The following is a 21,968-nucleotide window of genomic DNA, read 5'->3' on the forward strand; positions in this document are numbered from 1 at the left end:
CTTCCTACATTAGGACAGTGTTGTTATGCTCTCATTCACTCACACATCTCTCTGGCTCTCGCTCTCTGGCTCCTACTCTATCAGCTGACAGTGGGCGATTTCGCCACGGCCTCCCTCAGCCAATCATATATTTCCCGTCAAACTTTAAAGACCTGTTCTCTTCTGTGCAGTCAGCTGTCATTTCGGTACAAACCGATGTGACCCTCCTCCACATTCATCATCGCATCCGGTGCTCAAGGTTTCTTCCACTGAGGGCAGTCCCACTCAAACATGCCATCATCTAGATCTTCAGCCTGCCCCTACTGTCTTCAACAACTCCACCCGTGTCGACTCTCCAAAATTTTTACTTTACTTTGCACAATTTAATAAATCTATTTGTTCACTGTAAATTAAGTTTCTCCTGATTTAACAACCTGTATAAGTGTTATACCCTGTATAAGTGTGTCAATTATCTCCCGGTGGCTTCAGTTCTCCTATTTATTATGTTTTTTGTGATGTATCTCATGTTATTTCAAACTAATTTGCAATCATAAGAAGCGTGGTCTTTGTTGGTGAAATGTTTCTTCTATACAAAGAACAATTACTTATCATAAAACTCCAAAAATATAGGAGAGTCAAATCTTTTAGGTGTGTTTTCTAGAAACTACAGGTCAGATGAGGAAAGTGGGAACAGGTGTGTAGGTGGGAGGGGATGTCATGTGACCAGGACTGGCAGGTCTGGGGAGTGAGCAGGGGCTGGAGAGAAGGACAGAGAGCCAGGACGGGCAAAACCACCAACCCACTACAAAGTCTCTGCCCTCCCTCGAACTTCTCAGACAGTTTAAGGCAATACATCAAGCATGTCTCGGAGTCCCACTCCCTTCGCACGAATGCTTATGAAGAATCTTCTCTTCTCCCCTTTACAGATATAGCCACATAGTTTTAGGACAATCATCCTGAACATACAGCTGAAATAAGAAGTATTTTATGGCCAAACAGTGGCATGTTCTTTACTGATCAAGCCAGTCGCCTGACCTCAGTCCAACTACGCAGTGACTTAACTAAAAACTAAATGAACATGGCTTCAGTACAGGCCTTGCAGAGCATCACCATAGATGTCAGAGGTCTGCTGATGTCTACTGTATGGGTCACAGTCTTCAGTCGGCCGTCGAATGAGTGAAAGAATTCAGCAAATGCTCTCGTCAGAGAAATTAAACAGCATGGCACTTCTGCAAGGAGACAAACTGTTGAGCGGAGGAGTGCCGTATGGTAATGTGATCTGTAGAATTCACATGGTGCACAAGAGTAGAGAGAGAAAGAGAAATGAATGAGAGCGAGTACAAGAGATATCAGGGTGGTCTCTTCACAGAGTCTCCAGGCAGACTTGACATGGTAATTTATGCTACTGGTTTACTGTACTCTAACAGGGCGATGTCATAACTGCACGTGTTGGCTTCAGCTGTAGATGTAGGTCATGGAGGAATTTCACCCCACCCCCCTTCATTCTACTGTATTCCCTTTATTTCGTCTTTTAAGCTGTTCGCTCTCTGATCTAGTTGTACATCCCAGTCTCTGTGCTCAGTTCAGTTTTCTCTCTTTCTGCACTGGCTTAGTTGTCAGCTACCACCTCTCGTCTCTGATGTCTCTGTGAATGTAGAACCATGACGTTAACACAGTGCCTGAAGTCATCACAAATCCCCACAGTTGCCATTTCTGCCTCATCAGGTATAGGGCATCAAATGTTTATCAAACAAATAACCTCTTAAAGCACAAAAACATCAATTGTTGTAATAGAGCTGGCAATACGGTAATTCAGTCACTGGGCGCCAGTGCCTGCATATTATTCTACACAGCATGTAACAGCTCAACAGCAGCTATAAGTCTGCTGCCCAGAATCTGACCAATCAAATCCCCCAAGGAGGGGGTTTAAGCGTGTCATCAGATGACCAGAGAGAGAGAGAGAGAGAGAGAGAGAGAGAGAGAGAGAGAGAGAGAGAGAGAGAGAGAGAGAGAGAGAGAGAGAGAGAGAGAGAGAGAGAGAGAGAGAGAGAGAGAGAGAGAGAGAGAGAGAGAGAGAGAGAGAGAGAGAGAGAGAGAGAGAGAGAGAGAGAGAGAGAGAGAGAGAGAGAGAGAGAGAGAGAGAGAGAGAGAACGAAAGAGAAAGAGAACGAAAGAGAAAGAGAACGAAAGAGAGAATAGATTACCCCAGAGCCCACTCTTGCTCTTTTTCGGGCTCTGGTGCCCCACTTTCTCTCTAATCTTCCTTTCTGGTTTGACACACATTCCACAGGCAGATATAAAGGATTTACTAGGACCTCTAAATTCATTGCTTTTTTGGTTAGAGTATTTATTGCCATCCTTATTTGGGGTATGCAGAACTGAGAAATGGTGGCAAAGATAACTGCAACTCAAAACAGTCACACCATGAATCAACTTAAAAGCCAACATTGAAGCTGTTATTTATATTTATTTATTGGACAAATAAGACACTGTACGTTCAGAAGTACAGACCAGCATCACCTCAGCATAGGGTCGGAACGTGCAAAAAGTCTTATGTCACGGTTAATCATTTGCAGTGACGAGGACAGAGGTTCATATTTCTAACTGCAATAACTGAAAGCAATAACAACTGAATAGAACGAGGTCTGAGTCATCGGGTCTGAGTCACGTACGTCTTGTTTTTAAGACTTAAGTCAGAGCTAGAGTGGCCTGAATTACTCTCGCAGTCATCTTAAATTACAATTCTGTAATTCATTACATTGTCAACGTGGTAGAGATGTTCAAGTCAGGTTTTAGGTGCAAATATAACAATAACAATACAGTAGAATAAACCAAATGTACCTTTAAGGAAATACCAGCAAACAGAACGTTGTTACAACATGCATGTGTAAATCATACGCAGAAAAACAGGAAAAACTAAATATACACTGCAAGGTCCCCTATACTACCGGCAAAGTCAGTATTTGCCTTGATTTATGGAGGTATTTATTGAGCTTTAGACTAACATGTACCTTTGTGGGTGGTCGAACCTTTCAACTGTTACAGTATAAGGCCCTAAATGTCCCCTCGACATCAAAGCAATTCAGAGAAAACATCAAAATTGGACCTTCAACAATTAAATAGGAAGATGATCTTTAATGAAAGTGACTTTCAAAAGTGTGAAAAATTAGGAAACTTTGGGTGCTGAGGAGAAATCCACCGTGAAACAATTTACAGGCTATCCTTGTTATTTCAAGTATGTATGGAGTCGAGAGGAACGAGTTTTTCTCGAACAAAGTTAAAAACAAGACAGACTGCAGTCTAAGGTGTAATCAACAGAAACATGAAAGCAACTTGTCACCTACCAAACTGGGTATCCAATGTGTATGCGACCTTCCCAGGGAGACTGGGAGGCCTCTAGTCTCGGAGATACTGGTGATAATTTAAACCAGACACACACTAGAGGGACTGAACGGTTTGTCAATACAACACAACACTGCCTTGTTTGCAATAATGACCACCAGATTGTCTGAGCCTTTGCATGCATCATGTGTGTGCATGTGTACGTGCAAGAGCCCTCTATACTGTCAACGAGTTAGTGAGGGGACATTCTCCACCCGAATGTCTCTCTCTCACACACACACACACACGCACACGCACACGCACACGCACACACTCTTCATACAAACACATCATTCATTCAGAGTGCTTTATGAAGTGTCTTTGGGACGACAGGGAACAATCCAGACGCTGAAAGCTCACTGAGTCAACTCACTGAATGAGTAACTTGCATGGACTTAACTTAACCATTACTTCTCCATCTATCAACCAATACAAAGGCTGTATTATCTCACACACTCAACGATAAACTCATACCCATTAGAGCTATTTAAAGAACGGCGTGCAACATGCTAGCTCAGCACATTTGACAGCACATTCACTGAAATCATTATTTCCCTTAATTTAAAAAAAAAAAACTTCAGCTTAAAATGATTATATAGAGAAATATTAGACACAATATAAGCACAGTACAAGTAACCTTGACTGAATGAGGTAACACTTCATCCAAGTTCACCTTGATGGTCATTGCTGCAGCAGATGGCTCACCTGCCCAGTCACACTGTAAGAAGCTGATGATGGTAGCCCACTGTGCATCCGTGTTTCTGTCTTTAAATATTGAGGCAAATGTGTAGCCGTTAGAGGTCGACCGATTTTTAAAGGCCGGTACAATAACGATAGTTCAGAGTAGAACAAAGCTGATTAATCAACCTGTCAAGAGCTGATAGTGTTGCTTTAAAGATATCTGAGAGATAACTTTTGTGGGGTGAAATAAACTGAAAACAAGTCAGATAAACAAATGCCACTCGGCCACACCGAATAATCGGTCAACCTCAGCAGCTGTGGCACTCTATACTCAAGTGTGACACATCACTGGAAAATCTGAGCACAGAAACACACCTTTTATTTCTGCAACCTATATAGCTCCTACTCTCCTCGGCCCCTCTCTAGCTTCCCATCTTTCTCTCTGTCCTTGAGGGGAGTTTCAACTAAGTAGAAAGTTCCTGATGATAAACAGAAGATGGGTCGATGCCGTTGTAACAGAACGGCTGTGTATGCACCTGGTCTCGACAGCCTGGACACAGACAGGAGGTGAGGCTGTAGATGCGGAGGAGTGGAGGACGTGGGGAGGAAACAAAATAAGAACAAAATGAAGGTGAGAAAGTGAGAAACAATGTTGAGGGAGAAGGAGGGGACAGAGGAAAGCAGATAGTCCACCTTAAATTACTTGAAAAAGTAATGAAATACTAAGAATAAAAGACAAACAAGTTACATGCCATAATTGCGTCTACACTGCAGGGGTTGCCAAAATCAGTGCATTAAGAGCCAAAGTTTCCAGACACAAAGTTCTGGATTAATATTCCTCTGAGTCAAGACCGTATTTGGTCTCTCACCAAGGCCTTGGTGGGGCTGTAAGCTCAACCATCTCCATTAGGTCCAGTGAGTCTAGAAGTGCGTGCATGGAGGTATAGAAGAAAAGCAGACTGTGTTAGGTCACAGCCTGGCTGCTGGGATGTGGTCTTGTGTTAATGTGTTCAATGTTAACTTTTACAGGGAGAAAAAGCTAAAATGAGTGCACACAGTCACAACAAATACACTTGTGAGGTTACAAATTAGAAGTTGCGAACACACAGTCAGCAGACAGATGCAATTACACACAAACACACACTTACTGGTGTGTTTGAAGAAAACAAGTGTGACTATTTTGAATGCCCTCAGTTTCACACACACACACACACACACACACACACACACACACACACACACACACACACACACACACACACACACACACACACACACACACACACACACACACACACACACACACACACACACACAGTTATCAGCCCAGGGATTTCTTAGCACTTCATAGAAGTAGAAAATATTTAGGAAAGGCCAATAATTGAGAATCAATAAATGGACGATGACAACATTTTGTGTCAAGTATCACAAGTTTTCCAATTGATTGAGGCCAATTGCACACAAGACAACAGAAGCCAACGTGACTTTCCCTGAAAAAAGACAATCAAACATGAGACAAGTCCATTAATGCCCCCCCCCCCCCTCCAGAAAAGAGTATAAATTTGGCAACTTGGTAAATAAATGCCTATTAAACCGCAGCAGAAAGTCATTACGCTTAAGTAAATTTGCCAAAGACATGCGTTATGAATTCGGCTTTCCAAAGCTCACCGGTCTAACCGGGTTTATGTTTAAACAAAAAACAAAAACAGAGAGCAAACAGTGCGAACATACACACATTGCATGCACGCATAGTCAGGTGCACAGAGCAATCTCTGATTCTTTTCTGGGTCAAGCACTCAACTGGTGTTTGGCCTACTCTTCTCTGTGTCTCGAAAACATGCACAACAAAACCTCTCTCCTGTGTCTTATCCTTCATACACAGAAAAACATACACTCGCACACTTGTGTCCCTTAACTCCATGACAAGGGTATTTAGGAGCCTAACTCTGAATTTGCAATGTCAGTGGCCAGATGTTTGCATTAAAGCAGACACAAAGACACTTCCTTGTAGATCACAACTAAATCATCCTGACGAATCTATATTCTGTTGAGTCTTAGAGGGCGAAAACATATTTTGTGCATTTTAGTCTATATGATTGAGTCTCTACATAATGTTGTATGTTGTAATGCTGTGCCTGAATTGTTATGCGGGTTTATACGTTAGTCTGTGTATTTGACCCGTTGACTGATTTAATTGCTGGTTGCTGTGATCTGTAAGAGTCCCAGGATGGGGTCAGGGTGAACAGAAGAGAACAGAGGGTGGATTGAGAGCCACAGAGCTGGTCCAGGGGACGGGATTTAGGTCTTTTTTAGCTGGACAGTACAGGAAATGTACACAGCCCGGCTGGTCCTGGACTGAAACGGTTAAAGAGGACAGAGCCCTGTCAGAGAGGGCATGAGACAGTGGGGTAGTTCAGGATGTAAGGCTGCTCTGTAACAGAGCCAAGCCATGAACTGAGAGGGGCAACGAGGAAACTGATTTTTTCTCTTTTGGTGAAGCTGTAAGGGGGTCTGTCCGAGGCAGAGCACACAGAGCCTGCTCAGAGAAACCAGCAAATAACTGACAGAATTAGACTGAAGTCTGTTCCACAAAAAACTGCGGTTCAGTGCACTCAAAGTTTGGTTCAGAAAGCCAATGTGTCCACGATAATTTAACAGAAAAATGTTGCTGTTGTCTCGGAGCCTGTCAAGTAGAGTGTCTGATTTCAGACTGAATCACTCATTTACTTTAACTATAGGCTGGATGTGCGCTCGGTCCCAGTAATTGTATGGCCCAGTATCACTGCGTAAAAGGGGATGAGGAACAGAGGCCTCATTGAGAAACAACCAGGGCATGCATGTGCGCACACACACTCACACACATGAATATGTGTAGCATGTGCTTGCCTGTATGTACACACATGCACCCACAAGCTCAAATCCCTGCACACACACACACAAGACAATCAACACACACTTGATTTCTCACTCCCCTGGGACTCATTCAGATTCAAAAGGTTAGATTACAGTGATCTACAGTATCTAGTTCATGCACACACACACACACACACATTAATAACCCTTCTATCTCGCTGTAATTTAGCTTTTAACCATTCTCAATGCATCAACTGAAAAGTTAAATAGAGTGATATGTGAGTATGTCATCTATGTCTGTAATAGTGACAGGCATAGATAACGGATAACAGTTGTGACAGCTTCTACCCTGCTTTAGCAGAGGCACCAAGTGAATTACCAGATGACTGGAAATAGTAGAAGGTAAATATTTAGGGACATCTGGGGTTTAGAACTTACCCTTGATACCTGCCAACACAGCAACACCGCATGGACAACTATTTATACAATATGCATGTAATCGGTTCTCTGTAATCTCTCAAAACGCATAAGAAATATAGTGCAGATAGTTCAAAATGAAGAACATAGGCACCTCTGAAGTGAAAGTTATTTTCGGGTGCTGAACTCATTGTAGGAACTCAAGGGCCTCAGTGGAACTAAGCTATTCCTTAAGGAGGGGCGGCATTGATGTTAATGGGAGAGGTTATACACTAGGCAGTGTATGGAGGTCAGAAAGATGTAGCACATCTACTTTGTCCCAACTAGAAGCAAGCTGGAAATATGGAGCTATGAGAGAACAGAGTACCAGTATGGTAAAAACAGCCCTGGACTATTTTACTGGATTGATACTTTATTCCCAGTATACACAAGTACACTTTAGTGTGAGAAAAGTATGATTTATACTTCATACTGGAGGTTTTGATCTGGGATTCAGCATCTCTATTCCATAACCCTCATTCTCTGCCCCTCCATGTCTACGGAGAGACAAGTCATTAAAGTTTCATAAAGGCTGCAGCTTACTCTGACATACTGGGCTGCTTCCAGTTAACATACTAATGAGGTTTATGTTTGGGCGATGCCACGGTCTTATTGAAATAAAGGAAAATTAAAAAAAAAAAAAACAGGCACAGGCACTGGGGTAACAAAGAAGTATATCTGGATAACAGCAAGTATTAACAGGACTGCAGTAATGACCACAAAATATTTTTCCAAACAGAATGTGTGTAAGAATGATTTGTTTTTTCTTGCTCAAAGCAGCCTCAATAACTGGACAGGTGACTGGAGGATTCCAGTAATGATCGTCTTTGAAAACACGTTTGTACAACTTAATAATCTTTTTAGGTCCAATTAGATCCAACAGGCTTCTACATGCCGGCTCTGTGGTAGGTGTCTATTTCACCTCTGCAGAGTCAGACGTGTCCAAACAGACTCAACACTAGCTGCTGACAGAGCCACTGGGAGTAATATACCACACACACACACACACACACACACTCTGATACAGTGGACACACTGCGTGCGTGTGTGTGTTCCTATAGAGTATGTTAGTATGTCACAAACTCACTCTACATGCCCAGACTGTGTCCTGACAGCTGCCAACCAACATGCGACACAGGCGTGGTTATTTTTACAACTGTGAACAAACTATTATGCTATGGGTGGTGTGAGAAATTCAGTGTAGCGTGTGTGTCCATGTTCTTGAACATGTTATAACCAAGATCAGACTCTGGGCTTTCATACAAGCTATTTAATTAAGTCTCAAAACTGGTACAACTTGCTCTACGTATACTATGAGGATGGTAAGCAGTCTGTCCAGGATGGGATGTGTGTGTACCAGTAACATACTATGGTCTAGTAACCTAGGGTAGGTCATACTGGCCGTCAACTTTATCCAAGTTAACAGCCCTTGACAATATGTTCTTATATAATTCATGTCTGTTTCTAATCCAACAATACGCGCTTCTTGGAAAGAGTCAAAACTGCATTACTGTGTTATTTTTAACATCTGCTCTCCTTGTCTGGTCTGCCGTATGGAATGACCTCATCTCCCTGGGCAGCCTGGTTGCCGTCAGCTGTTTCACCGTGGCTGACTCGAAAGAAATCTCACCCACTCACCCACTCTCTCACTCACACGGTGAATGGAATACCACAAAGACGTAGCACTAGTATGAACACAGAAACACAAGCTAAAAAAAGATGCATACACAAGCACGTAGAAACAAGACACATACACAAACCCATTATACGCAGAAGGAAACTATGACGGACGCATCATTTGGTACAGAATGGAGGGAAAGAGGGGATCTACATGGAAAATGAAACCGTACTTGATGAAACAAGAGAAAGGATTATTCTTCTGCCTCCTCTGTTCTTCTGCGTTTGTTCTCTCTTCACAGATTCAATGGGGCTTTGTCTCATTCTTTACCAATGACGAGTGCAGTTTCAAGTTCTTCAGAGGGAGATAATATGGTTCAGACAGCCCGGGTTCTTCACAGCCAACAGCTGAAAAAGAGCTGGAATGAAGACCGTGAAACACCAAACTGTCTTATTAATTATCGTTTGATTTTTTTCTTGTAAGATGAATTCTTTAAATTGACTTGCATGTCATCTTGCTACATTTTTTTGTATTTAACAAAAGGGTTGTGATAACCTTTAGGTACAAGATAAGAGAACTTTAGGTAGACGATAGCTGTATGCTACATAACCGGCACTCTAAAGTTGTACCCTGTGCTTGGTCTGAACGGTTTCCTAAACCGCTTGCTTACCTAGCAGGGGCGGGACAAATAATTGGATCTTAGAAACCTCATGATTCTCTCTTAAACAGATGCAAAAAACGACTTCATTAGAAATTCATAGGGTTCTCCACGGGTGGCTACTTTTATACGCCGCAGAGAAGTTTGGTGGAGGTGACAATGAGGTAAGGAGATTATTGGCAGAATGTGACGCGACTCAATGTGAGCTGCTCATTTTACTGGATTAGTTTAACCGAGATTGATTAACCGATTCCACCGAGTGCTACAACAGTTTATCGATTTTAGTTTATACAAAAAAGCTTTATCGTGTGCACCATGACTAAAGATTGTTGTGATATGCTCAGATGCTGCTTATAAAATGTGAAACAACAAGATAAATGCATCACTTTCAACTATGTTTCCATGTGGCCTGATGTCTGAGTACTTCTATCGAGTCAGACCCAAAACACTTTCAATCACATGACTTTAAATCAAATAGAACCATTTGACCTGTTGGAGCAAACACTGTCACACTGCTTCAAGGCCAGCAACTGTGTGGGTGGCGTGATGTGGCCGCCCTGGTGTGTGTTTGTGCCAACAGTCCATGGATACAGGCGTATGTCTTATGTAATGGTTTCACCCTTGAGGACAAGTTCATGGTTAAAAAATAGATAAAGCAGATACAGAGTGAAAAGGACAAAGAAAGGGTGACCCATAGAAAGGGAGGAGGAGAAAGGGCGGCAGAAAGTGGCAAAGGAGACAGAGAGAGAGGGGAGCAGAGAGGAAAGGAGACAAACTGTGACAGACTTACGACACTAAAATTGAAGACAAAAAATATATACATTTATAAATTCAGTTCCTCAGTTAACGAGTGAGAAGATCAGTGCTCTCTCTTTCTAACACGAGCTCTTCAATGCTTTACAATTACATTTGAGTTCCGGTGATGTTTTGGTTTGTCCCATTTCAGTGCTCATGTTGGTTTCCTTGGAGCTGATATTGTAAACTTTCCTAAATGATTAACCGGTGTTGAAAGTGTGCTCAGGTCGCTTCATGAGAAACTTGCTGTTGACAGACAAAGTGAGACAATCTGTGTTTTAGACCATACTGACAAAAGTGAAAATACATGGAGATGCCAAAGCTGAGCAGTGCTCAGCATCTACAGCTAAAATAAACAAAGCTGCAGAGACAGAAGAGGAAGGCTGAAAAACAACAGGATGAATAAATGCCCACAGGGATATGCTATATGACAAAGATCATGAAAAGAGCAGCTTTATTTTAAGGGATGAACATGTACAGTTAACCCCGACATACTAAGAATGAACCTGCAAAATTGTTTCGCATATGAAGAATAAAAAAACAAAACATGCAGAGGTTTAAAACACAGCTGGAACACAAGTCAAAACGAGAGGTAATGGGGAGACGCCAAAGCACACTTCAATGTACTTCATCAGAATGAGACAACAAAGAAAAGTGAGGCCTTTGTGCGGGTAGAAAGTCTACATCCCAACAGACCACAACAGAGCGCAGCGAAACAGGTGGTTTCAGCTAATCCTGTCTGTGCGTGTGGCCGTGAATGTACGAGTCTTTGTCTGAACACATTGGAAGATGCAGACCTGTGAGCATCTCTGGCTACGAGTGTGCAGCTCTCTGTTCATTAGCAGGTGTGTGTGTGTGTGTGTGTGTGTGTGTGTGTGTGTGTGTATATATTTATCTATAAATACATACAGTATATTGTTGCTGTATCTGTGTTCACTGTAAACTCCAATAGAGCGGAAAGGAAAGGCTTTGTCTGGAAACTTAAGTATTTCTTTCTTTCATTCATTCAAACTTTCTCCACTTGCCATTCCGGGTTATTTTATTTCACTCTGTAAACTGGTAAGCTGGACTTCACCTTTACAAATCTTGACAATGAAAAGAAGCATACTCACTCAGAGTTTATTTTGGTAATACGAATTAATCCTTTCATCTTAATCCTCATCTCTTTCCCAACCTGAACTATGCTTTAATTGGATATTTTCAACCTGGCCCATGTGATGCAAAAAAGCACTTAAACAAATGCAGAAACACAAACAGCATCAAACAGCTGAGAGTTACATGAAGCTGCAGACTTTTGCTGTTTTCAAAACTCAGCCAAACGGTTTTTACTGCACCACAGTGATTAGCTCATGCAATGAGCATTGACTGGTGTTTATACTGGAAGATTGTTTCACAACTCTGTTGTGTTTTGCATGATCCAACTACAGCGACAGTGCTGACACAACTTTTTCACCATAAATCAAAAAGCACATTTTAATTAAAAGCCATTTCAATTATTGTTAAGATCATAATATCTTTGATAGCTGTTGCAATCAAAGATATTTATAAATTCATAAATAAATCTTGGGCAAAGTTTCAGCTTCTGTGAATAAGGTTTTCTTCCTGTTACTGTACCTTAATAGTCTGAGCTTAATGAAATCATTGAGGTATTTGAAGACCTTGAATCCACCTTTCATGAATTTCAAATGGGAACAAAAGTTCCATATTTAGATGGTATTAAGCACTGGAAATGTATTAAGGACCTGAGTGAGACAGGTCTTGCCCGGGGCTACCTGTGTCCCTGCAGAAGAATGTTTCATTAGTAGTTATTCCAGGTTTTATCCACATTGGGAACTGAGCGAAAAGAAAATGGACTGGTCCTTAAATGGAAGTGTTATTGTAAAATGGTTGGTATGCATTGAACATATAAATAATTGAGCAGAGATGCATATGAGAACACAGCTTTGCGGTCCAAGGTTCACGTTTGAAAAAGACTTCTGTGTCTTTCAAGCTTGTGATCGTGCTGCTTCAGTGATAACACTGATAAAAAGGTCCCCAAGTCACTTTCATCTAAACACCTATAAACATAACTGCCGTCTCATATCAAAGTCTGCTGAGTCAAGTGCTCAAGCTTTGAATTTTTATGAGCTCCCATCACTGCCAATGTCTGCAAGGCTCGACAATAGTTCAACCGTTTACAAAAGGCGGACGAAAGCCTTGTTCTCCTGATTAAGAGACTAAATAACCTTCAACAGGTGCACTGTCAAAGCTCAGGTTACCTTTATATTGGTGCGCTTTCATTACTGTTATTATTACAGCAGCACTTTAACAGTTGGCGGTCTCTATGGTGTGGTGGTGATAAAGGGATGTTTCCTTTTTTTACTTTAGCACCCACACACACACAAACACACACACACGCACACCTGAATACAGGTTTCAGACACACAGGAGGACAAGAAGCAAGAACACGGAGAAGATAGAAAAGATGAAGGAAAGAAGTCATCATCTTTGTATAGTGTGGCCTCAGCAGCCTCTGGCTTATCATGATGAGCAAACATAAAATGGTGTGTGTGTCAGTACTAGCCTAACCACCATTATCTAATCTAGACACTAAACCCTGCAGATGCTCTTTAACATCAAACCTACGCACGCACACACAAGTTTATAAATTTCAGCAGATATTTGAACTACTTCAAAGAATAAATCAAGCTGAAGGTTGTTATGAGCACTGAACTAGTCTACAGAGCATTATAAATACAACTGTTTGAAGACAAAGAATAACACAGATAGATATACACATATTAAAAGCTATTTGCTATACTATGTTGTCAAAGCATTCATAAGCTTATACAAAGTATGATAAGCTATTAAGAAAGGCTTACAGGCTTAAGTAGTGCCCTTACAGTGTACAGCACCAGTCTGAGGTACAGGGTGTGATACAAACGTTTTAGGAATTTGCAAAAGAAAGATATACAACTGGAGCCTAAAATGAAAATATAATCCGTAATCCAGGTAATAAAGACTCCTTATAATACCCTGGTACAATTATCAGGTGGACAGGGTTATCCATCTCTGATACAGACAGCAGTGTGTCAGCAAACAGTGCACTATAACACATTATCCATGAGGAGCTCAGGTGTACAGCGAAGCCGGTGTAATGCAATACTGCGAACATAAGATATGTGGAGGGCGTGGTAAGAGAAAGTGATGAAAGATGACGCTCTTCAGCTCAGTGAATCTGACTCCTTCGCAGTAAACATCCATACTGTGTGCGTTAAGACAGAGGAGGAGGGAGCGAGAGAATTATGACTCTTCCCCCCCCCCCCCCCCCATCTCTCTCTCTCCCCCCTATTTTTCTCCACAGAAAGTGAGGTGATGAATGTGCGTGCCTGTCTCAGTTCACATTAATAGTATTAATAGTATGAAGCAGGGTCTGAGGTGTCAAAGCTAGGGAGGGATGAGAGCTCTCATTCTCTCTCTCTCTCATACGCGTACAGAGTTGGAGCAGACTCTACGGGGAGAGTCCAGATGTAGCAGAGGTGGAGTATATGTGGGGGTGGGGGGTGGGGGGTAGGGGGGCAGAAAGCAGGGGGAAAGGGGGCAGAGGTCGAAGACAAAAGCCAGCAGCAGATCTTCAAAACAGCATAGTGACGGATTTACTACCCATGCGATAAAGCAAACAACCCACAAAACGTCTCAGCACAGCGGGGTGAAAGACTGGAGCTGCACAGTCGGGCTACACTAACACACATACTGACACTTAGGTGCCCAGACACACATACCGTTTTAACAGCGAGTTAAATGATTTAACCCTTCCAGCACTGTGTCTATCAAGACTGAAAGTGACACCGATTCCTTTCAGAGATCATGGGTAGTTTTGCAGTAGAAGACCACTAGTCATACACTCCGGCCTTTAAATCGTTGTGCATGTTCCTACCTCGTGAGTTGGTAGCCAGGTCGGCCACTTTCTGAAAGGCATCGAGGAAGGCCGCCACAGCAAACACCGTCGCCCTGGGAGAAAAGAGTAAAACGGAGGTTCAGTATGGAAGTAAATACGTCACACTTTAAAGAGGAGAGACAATACACGGCACCATGTTTTATAAAACTGTCCAAAAAAAAGGAACATCACAGTGCAATAGTGACGGCAGAAGCAGTACTTTGATTCAGCCAGAGGTGACATAAACACAGGTGGCTGATCAACAAGTGTGCTACATTTTAGATTATGAAGCTAACATCAACCCTGATCATTTGAAATGTTAAGTATGTATAAGAGTGTCTGCAGTTACTGCGAGTGTCTGAGTGAGTTAAGACTGAAACGTGCCCTGCTGTGTGAGGAATGTCTAAGTCTACCGCTGGAATCTGTCCGGCTCAGCAGAGCAGCTCAGAGCTGAGTTTGCTGCTCTTACAGGTCAATGAAAGGATCAATGTGTGGTCTGCGGGATCATACCTGCTTCTGTCATCTTGTAGGGTTGACCAAGTTTTTACAAATTGTGGTATAATATAATAGACTGACGAAAGGGCAAAATTCAATCTCATAAAAAAAAGTAGTGGAAACTTGGTGTAGGATTGCTTTCTGTCTTTCTCATTACAGATACTATCTTGCCTGTCTGACCGACCGGCTACTTTGCTCGCTGGCAACAAGTCGCCTCATTGGCGGGCCAGCTGACTGGTTAACTGGCAAATACTAACTCACCTACTTCAGAAACAAAAGGGCTCTCACGATTAAGATCACAGGTATGGAGATGACGCTCTTTGAGTCTGTAAGTGTGTGTGTGTGTGTGTGTGTGTGTGTGTGTGTGCACGTGCATTTGTGATACCTAATCTCCACAAACAGAGACAATACAGCAGTCATGCGTTCAAAAAAAACAGAAACAAAAATGGTCCTGGACAAAAGAGCATGTTTGTTCTAACCCCGAGTACCTTCATTTGTAAACACTTGTTATATTCCAAAGGGCCAACAAGAAACCATCATTACACAACTTGTGATATTCCATAAACAAGCCTTACAGGTAGTTTTCACAACTGTGCAACAACAAGAGCTGAACACAGGTTGGTGGCATTTCTAAAGTGTGACTGGCACATGGAACAAAAGCGTTTTTAATCCTCAATCTGCCAACACCATGACACACCTATGAGTTTACGGAGTATGTTTGGTTTTTTACTGTGTGTTTATCTTAAGACACATGCAAGGCAACGGCAGAAGTGCTCCTGACGCATGGCCTCTGTGGTGGGGTGATATCCTTATAGGGAGAAGGGTATCAGTTTTACACACCAAAGTGTGTTTACAGATCTTGGAGAGTACTACTGCGCATGTGAGGCGTCGGGGCAACATCGGTCTGGGCTGAACACTACAAGTCTGAAAAGAATCTGGGGCTCAGCACCCAGAACCGGTGCCGACCACAGAGCCACTTTGAGTCGTGCACTCTCAAAATGACTTGCGTAAGGAAAAGATTTGAAATAGACTGAAGGTTTATTGTGTTTACAATGTGTTCCTAAGGCTGAGTTGCACTGTATTTTTTTTAAAACGTCTTTCCTCAACTGTCTCAAGACTGCTTGAGTTGTTAGCTGCTTAATGGAGTTACAGTTAACAGCTCAGAAGGGCCTCCATACGAAAGAAAGGTAAAAACAACAGAACACAGCTGTTAAACAAACCTAGAATAGAATAGAATAGTACTTTATTCATCCCCAAGGGGAAATTTGTCAATTTGTCAATCCTGATCCAAAACTTAGTTTCAGGCCTAAATATTCTCCTAGATTTGAGTGACAGTTAAGTCGTAGCATTCAGTAAATAATGGAACTTTCTTTATCACTCAAAAGCGTCATATAATTGGCTGATAAGTGCTGTTTTGTTGTAGAGCTCACCAGAAGATCCTCGGGCGTGTCCTGCAAATGGAAAAAGAAACATGCACACAGATTCCTTTCTATTTAAAGCCAAGTGCAGCCACTCAAGCAACCTTCAACCGATATCTGTCTCCACTAATATATTCCCAGTATACATCGGTGGGTGGATTATAATTTACATGCACTAGTAGCAAAAGTCTTGTTCAGTCAAGTTTAAGTCATTAATCCAAAACAGGTTTGTGTGTGAAGTGGTTTTAACAGAAGCAGACTTTTGGTATTAATGGCTCCGGCCCAGTGAAGTACAATGTGCAGACGTTTTCAATTACAAGCCATAATGACCTGCTGTAACCTGCTCCGTTCGTAGAGAGATGCCAAACTATTAAACTGGTTCACGACACATTCAACTATCCTCAGCATAAGATGGAAAAATCATGGTTTTACATAACATTCAAAATCTTCTTTTTTTTTTGGCTCAATTGACAATGAAATTGGGTAACCTCTCAACAAATAAATGGATATTAAGTTGCACCAAAGGCAGAATAATCAGGTTTTCATTTCAGCTCTGACGGTCAGCCAAAAAACCCCAAGACTTCTGTGGCTGTGAAGAAAAAAAGAACTCATTGCTGCTACAAACCTTCAGCTCTGCACAGTGCTCCAACAATGACCCGCCTGCTACCATTGGCCTTAACATCTGCAAACGCCCCCTGTGCTGGAGTCAAGACAAACGACTTTTACATCTATACCGCAAGGCCTTGGCCGAGCCAATCTAAACTCCCCATAGACCCTGAGGTAGTGTAGCAGCTTGCTATTTCTGACAATGATATATTCAGCACTGCTGCCCCCATCTATTCTTAGATCAACAGAAACTGGAATGTGACTGTAGTAAATCTAAATCATAGGAAGAGGTTGTCTTCAACTCCCCTTGTTTGACACAACAGGCAAAGACTCATGACACAGATAATGTGCTTTAGGAGATTTTTCTACACGCATGTATGTTTGTACCGTATGTATCTGTTGGTGTACCGTATATCAATCCACTTGTCCATTTACCGACTAAACTTTTAGGGCTCCTAGTTGAGTCCAAATACGTTTTATAACCATACAGTTCATGAGCTGAATTTGAAGTTTTGAGGTGGTCTGTTTTTCACAAAATGTTCTTCTTCTGAAGCAGAGAGAGCGAGAGAGAGAGAGAGAGAACTCTGTGTACGCCTCGCTCTGCAGCTGCATCAACCATGATCCACTAAACAGACCAAACACTGACAAGTTAAAAGAGAACTGTGATTAGAAATCAGCTAGCCTATATTCCACCCTGCCCTCTTTCTTCAAAGCTGTTGTGTGTGTGTGTGTGTGTGTGTGTGTGTGTGTGATGGTTGCTTAAAACCAGAATGGGCAGGAAAAAACACACCATATTTGAACCAAAAAAAAAATGACAGAACAGGTCCACCACTGTAATTGGTTGATTTCCTAGTTGCTTTGTGAGAGGGGAGCAGAGGGTCTAAATTACAGAGTAGCCTGCTTTAGGACGTCATTAGACACACAGACATATGCCGCTACCACTGCTGGATAGTCACTTATCCAGGCCGAGGAGGGAAGGTGTGTGTGTGTGTGTGTGTGTCCTTCTATGGAGCCTAAAGCAGATTATAGAGGTCCTTGGGTGTGGGTTATGCTGTAGTCGAAGAGGCTAGTTTGGGTGTGAAGGAAGATAGTCGCACACGTGTAGCCGCGACGCAAAAAAGATATTTAATAACTACCAACGTTTCTTTTTGTTGGAACATTGGTGATGTATTAAATTCAGTAAAACCAAAGGTTGATCAAATGATCAGGCCAAATCGTTTTTTTTGCATCGTGGCAGTGTTCGACTGTTCCTTCACACTTGTACTTTTATCTTGGTAATATTATGGTGTGCGTTCCTCCTCACTCTCATCTTGAAGGGGCTAGTTTTGCCAAAGTTTTATTTGCCTGAAACAATGTTAAAAGCAGACAGAAAAGGCCGTATTTGTAGGTCACCGTGAGCAAGCCCAGATAGCACACTCTTAATGCTACAGCAGCATCGCTAAAGCCAGCCATGGTGGCTTAGTAATGGAAAACCAATAGGTTAAATAAAAGGACAGCGATCAGACATTATAACATAGTCATATATTGGACAGAAGGCAAATTTTTACAAGCATCTCCATTATCAAACTGCCACTAACCTACTCGGACTGGATAAAAAGATCTCATTGACTTACAGTACTGTAGGTTCAACCGACCTTTTCACCAGTACAATTACTGCTAGATTTGTTCTTTTATCATTGCCCTGGTGCCCAGGCACACAGCCATCCTACTGCCAAACAAGCAGTCATTAGCAACAAGGCTACAAATACTCCCCTGAGCTTTAGCATGGCAGGGTCACATATTTAACCCCCGAATAATGGAGACACTTGAATAACATATCACCATTAATCAGCCTTAATACTGACACAAATGGAAGAATGGGACACTGAGTGGCCCCTGGGAAGTATTGTTAAGTCCCTGAGCCTTTATCCAACCGTCACTATTAGTCTGTCTCAGGACACGTGGACACTTAAAGGGCTAGAGAACTGCCATGCATTGTTAATCAAAGGATAATTTAGGCCACAGGACATCCATATTTACAGTACTTGCTGGACAATAAGCTTTTATTTCAGCTGTCATAAAGTGTTCGTCTCCTGACATGTGGCCACTTAAAACCAACTAGGGGAGGTGGCTGGGATTGGCATTCATTGTTAACAGAAGACTTGGAATAATTTTGGCAGGAGGTGTGCAAATTTACAGCATTTGAAATACTAATTTAATCAGGCTTAAAGAGGACTAACTGGGGGAGAGGGGCACATAATGACCCCTGGACGGCATTGTTAAGAGATTAGGCTTTTATGTAGACTGTCACTGCTTGTTAGTCTAAGGACACGTGGCAATTTAAAACTTCTTCAGAGGGAAATTGACTGAGATCTAATGTAAAAGCCCAAATAAAGCACAAAAATAGGTTGAAAGCACGAGTACACAAGTCTCACCTGAGCTGGGACTGCAGTTTGCCGGCCTTTGTGATAAAGTCCTCCCAAATAGGGTAGCTGCTCTGTGGGGGGAAAAGAGACACAAACTCGGATGACACAATCGTCAGAACAGATTTCATTATTCCCAGAGTTACACAACAGTTCGATCAACATGATGCCTCGCCTCACCTGCAAGGCTTAGGCTTTCCCCATACATGTGACCATGTTTATCACCCAAAAATGATGTTTTTCCCATGAGAGTAGACATGAGGGAATCAGAAAACTGAAGCCATTGGATGAAAATGTGTTTAACAGAGGTGCATGCAACTGAAAAGCATGAGGCTTGATACGGTCATGTCCTGCATGTGACAGGTTGCAAAATGGGTCGCCGGCCTCTTTTGGAAAGATCCCCACACAACAAGAGCACTAATTCATGCGATAATGAGCCTGGTTCCCGACGGGACTCTAAATTTACCTAATTCAGGTCCTGGGCTGAAAATAAGCTGAAGAGCCTCCTATTGAAACCACCTCAGAGAACAAGTGGCCCAATGCATCATCTCAGTAAGACAGCACCAGATATCATGCGATGAGCACATGCTCGTCACTGATGTGCTACTACTGTCAGGGGTCTGAGGAATGTCATGTTATGCTGTCAAACATTACACCCAACAACCAACTCTCTCGACCCACAGTACCTCTCTCTCTCTCCCATTCTCCCTGACATCACTTTTGTACCTCTCTCTCTCTCTCTCTCTCTCTCTCTCTCTCTCTCTCTCTCTTTAAAAAGAAAAGACTTCACTGAAAGAGAGTGTGGCTTATGTACAGACAAAGCAAATACACTAAGCGTTCGCTTATTTTCACTGTATTTCCTGGCGGCATAGTTACCCGACAGTTAAGAGACAGGACTACCCAAGTGAGACACGAGAGGTGCTGCATGTCTGAGCAGTATTCATAACAAACTTCCTGACTCCAGCAGACCCGATGGCTGGCCATTTGACCTCCGCATGTCAGAGCCTTCAGACCCTGCGGGTCATGTTCTACCCTGACAGCTACATTCCCAGAATTCCTTCGGGCAAGTAACGTTACAACAGCTGGAAGAATTAGCTAATTATCGTCCCATCGACCAAGCTGCAACGCTGAGCGATAACAGCTAAATAAGATCGCGCTATTCAGCATTCATGATGCATCCACTTCAAACTGGACAACAACCACCCTGTATTAATTAACAACCCAGAGATTACAATGCAAAGAGCGCATTAAAATATAATAATGCAAGTTAGCTAGCTAACGTTACCACAACACGAAAACGTACGTAGGTTAATATGAGACCAGGTAGACTACGGGGCTGCTAACCAAGCTATCATAAACATCAGTAATATCTCAAATTAACTCAGCTCTGACGTCACTCCGTGTTGTTTATCGACTCCTACGGAAGGGTGGGTTCAGAAGTCGGTCTCACGTTAAATTGCCGTGGGTTCAGCTAACTTAAATAAGAGTCACGTTATCTGTTGAAGCAAACAGCTACACTGGTGTTTGGGAAGTTACCTGGCTGGGGTAGCTAACGTTAGTGTGTGTACGTCTCGTAGCAGCTCTCGGGTAACATAAGGTGTGCTGAAAAGTTAACTTGGCTTACCTTCATGTCTCCGATAACAGTTTGGAAGAGTCCTCCAAGCGCGCTGCATTCCTTCTCGATCACAGCCTCCATTTTCAGGACCAAGTCCAGCGGTCAATCCTGACTGGGTGAGCCGCTATCCAGGAAAACCAAAATACTTCCCAAAAACGGACTCGTTTATAAAGATTCTGTTGTTCCGTAATCGAGGTACAACAACTTTTTTTTGTATCGCAGACAAACACTGAAACGCAAGGAAAAGCAGCTCGGTTCTGCTCTGGTGCGTTTAGTTCAAATCAAAAGAGAAATTTAAATCCTCTCCCCTCCACGCCGTCCCGCTCATACCCATGGCTGGGGCGTGAAGATAATATTTTGCAGTTTGCTAGTCGGAACTAGAAATATTCCCAATGCTAGGCTTGTAACGTTAATCCGTATCTTGACAGGTAAATGCCGACACTCACGGGGTTTCTTACTGCCTACCCGACACTGACTGAGTGGGAGAAAAACGAGTCAAGAAACAAGCGTCAATGTGCCCAAATAAAGAGGGGGGGGGAAGCATTTCCGGTTGATTATTTTTCACCAAAATAAATCACCAAATTAATGGTGGTTTTAAAGTCGTTTTGAACCATTTTATGTAATAAGAATTACAATTGAAAATTAGGAAATAAGTATTTGGCGTAAATCAGTAAAACAGGTGCAATCCCAGCAGGTTACTCTCAAAGGGGTATTATATATATATATATATATATATATATATATATATATATATATATATATATATATATATATATATAAATATAAAAAAAACATGAGGCCAATGATATCACAACACACAAACAGCAGTGCAGACGTGCACATCAGTTAAATGCAACATAAATTAAACATGACACGCTTTAAGTAAAGCTTTAAATTGTTTGACACTGGACGCGTTGTTGTTTTTTATTGTGAAGGAATACACTCGATACGTTCGGTATTATTCTGTTTGACTTGACCACGGTGATGGGAAAGCAAGGTGAGCAGTAGCGAGCGAGCGCAGGGGAAGTAAAGTTGATTGATGTTTTTCATTTGGTAGCATTGAACTGCATAAAACAGGGATTAAACAATGAATGG

General features: G+C 42.2%; 1 protein-coding gene across 5 annotated transcripts in view; it reads right to left on the minus strand.

Moving 5' to 3' along the window:
* LOC142938196 (protein MTSS 1-like) overlaps window positions 1–21,364 on the minus strand; it is a 49,860-nt gene extending 28,496 nt beyond the window's left edge. For all 5 annotated transcript variants that reach the window (XM_076081451.1, XM_076081448.1, XM_076081450.1 and 2 more), the window contains exons 1-3: window positions 20,883–21,364; window positions 19,271–19,332; window positions 14,338–14,411 (exon numbers count right to left, since the gene is read on the minus strand). In XM_076081451.1, the coding sequence (XP_075937566.1) occupies window positions 14,338–14,411; window positions 19,271–19,332; window positions 20,883–20,954 (208 nt within the window). In that variant the 5' untranslated portion in view covers window positions 20,955–21,364. The remainder of the gene's footprint in view (window positions 1–14,337; window positions 14,412–19,270; window positions 19,333–20,882) is intronic.
* Window positions 21,365–21,968: the final 604 nt, after the last annotated feature.

Source organism: Anarhichas minor, unplaced genomic scaffold (genome assembly GCF_050575085.1).
Source record: "Anarhichas minor isolate MPS153535 unplaced genomic scaffold, ASM5057508v1 ptg000080l, whole genome shotgun sequence".
In the NCBI taxonomy this organism is placed as follows: domain Eukaryota; kingdom Metazoa; phylum Chordata; class Actinopteri; order Perciformes; family Anarhichadidae; genus Anarhichas; species Anarhichas minor.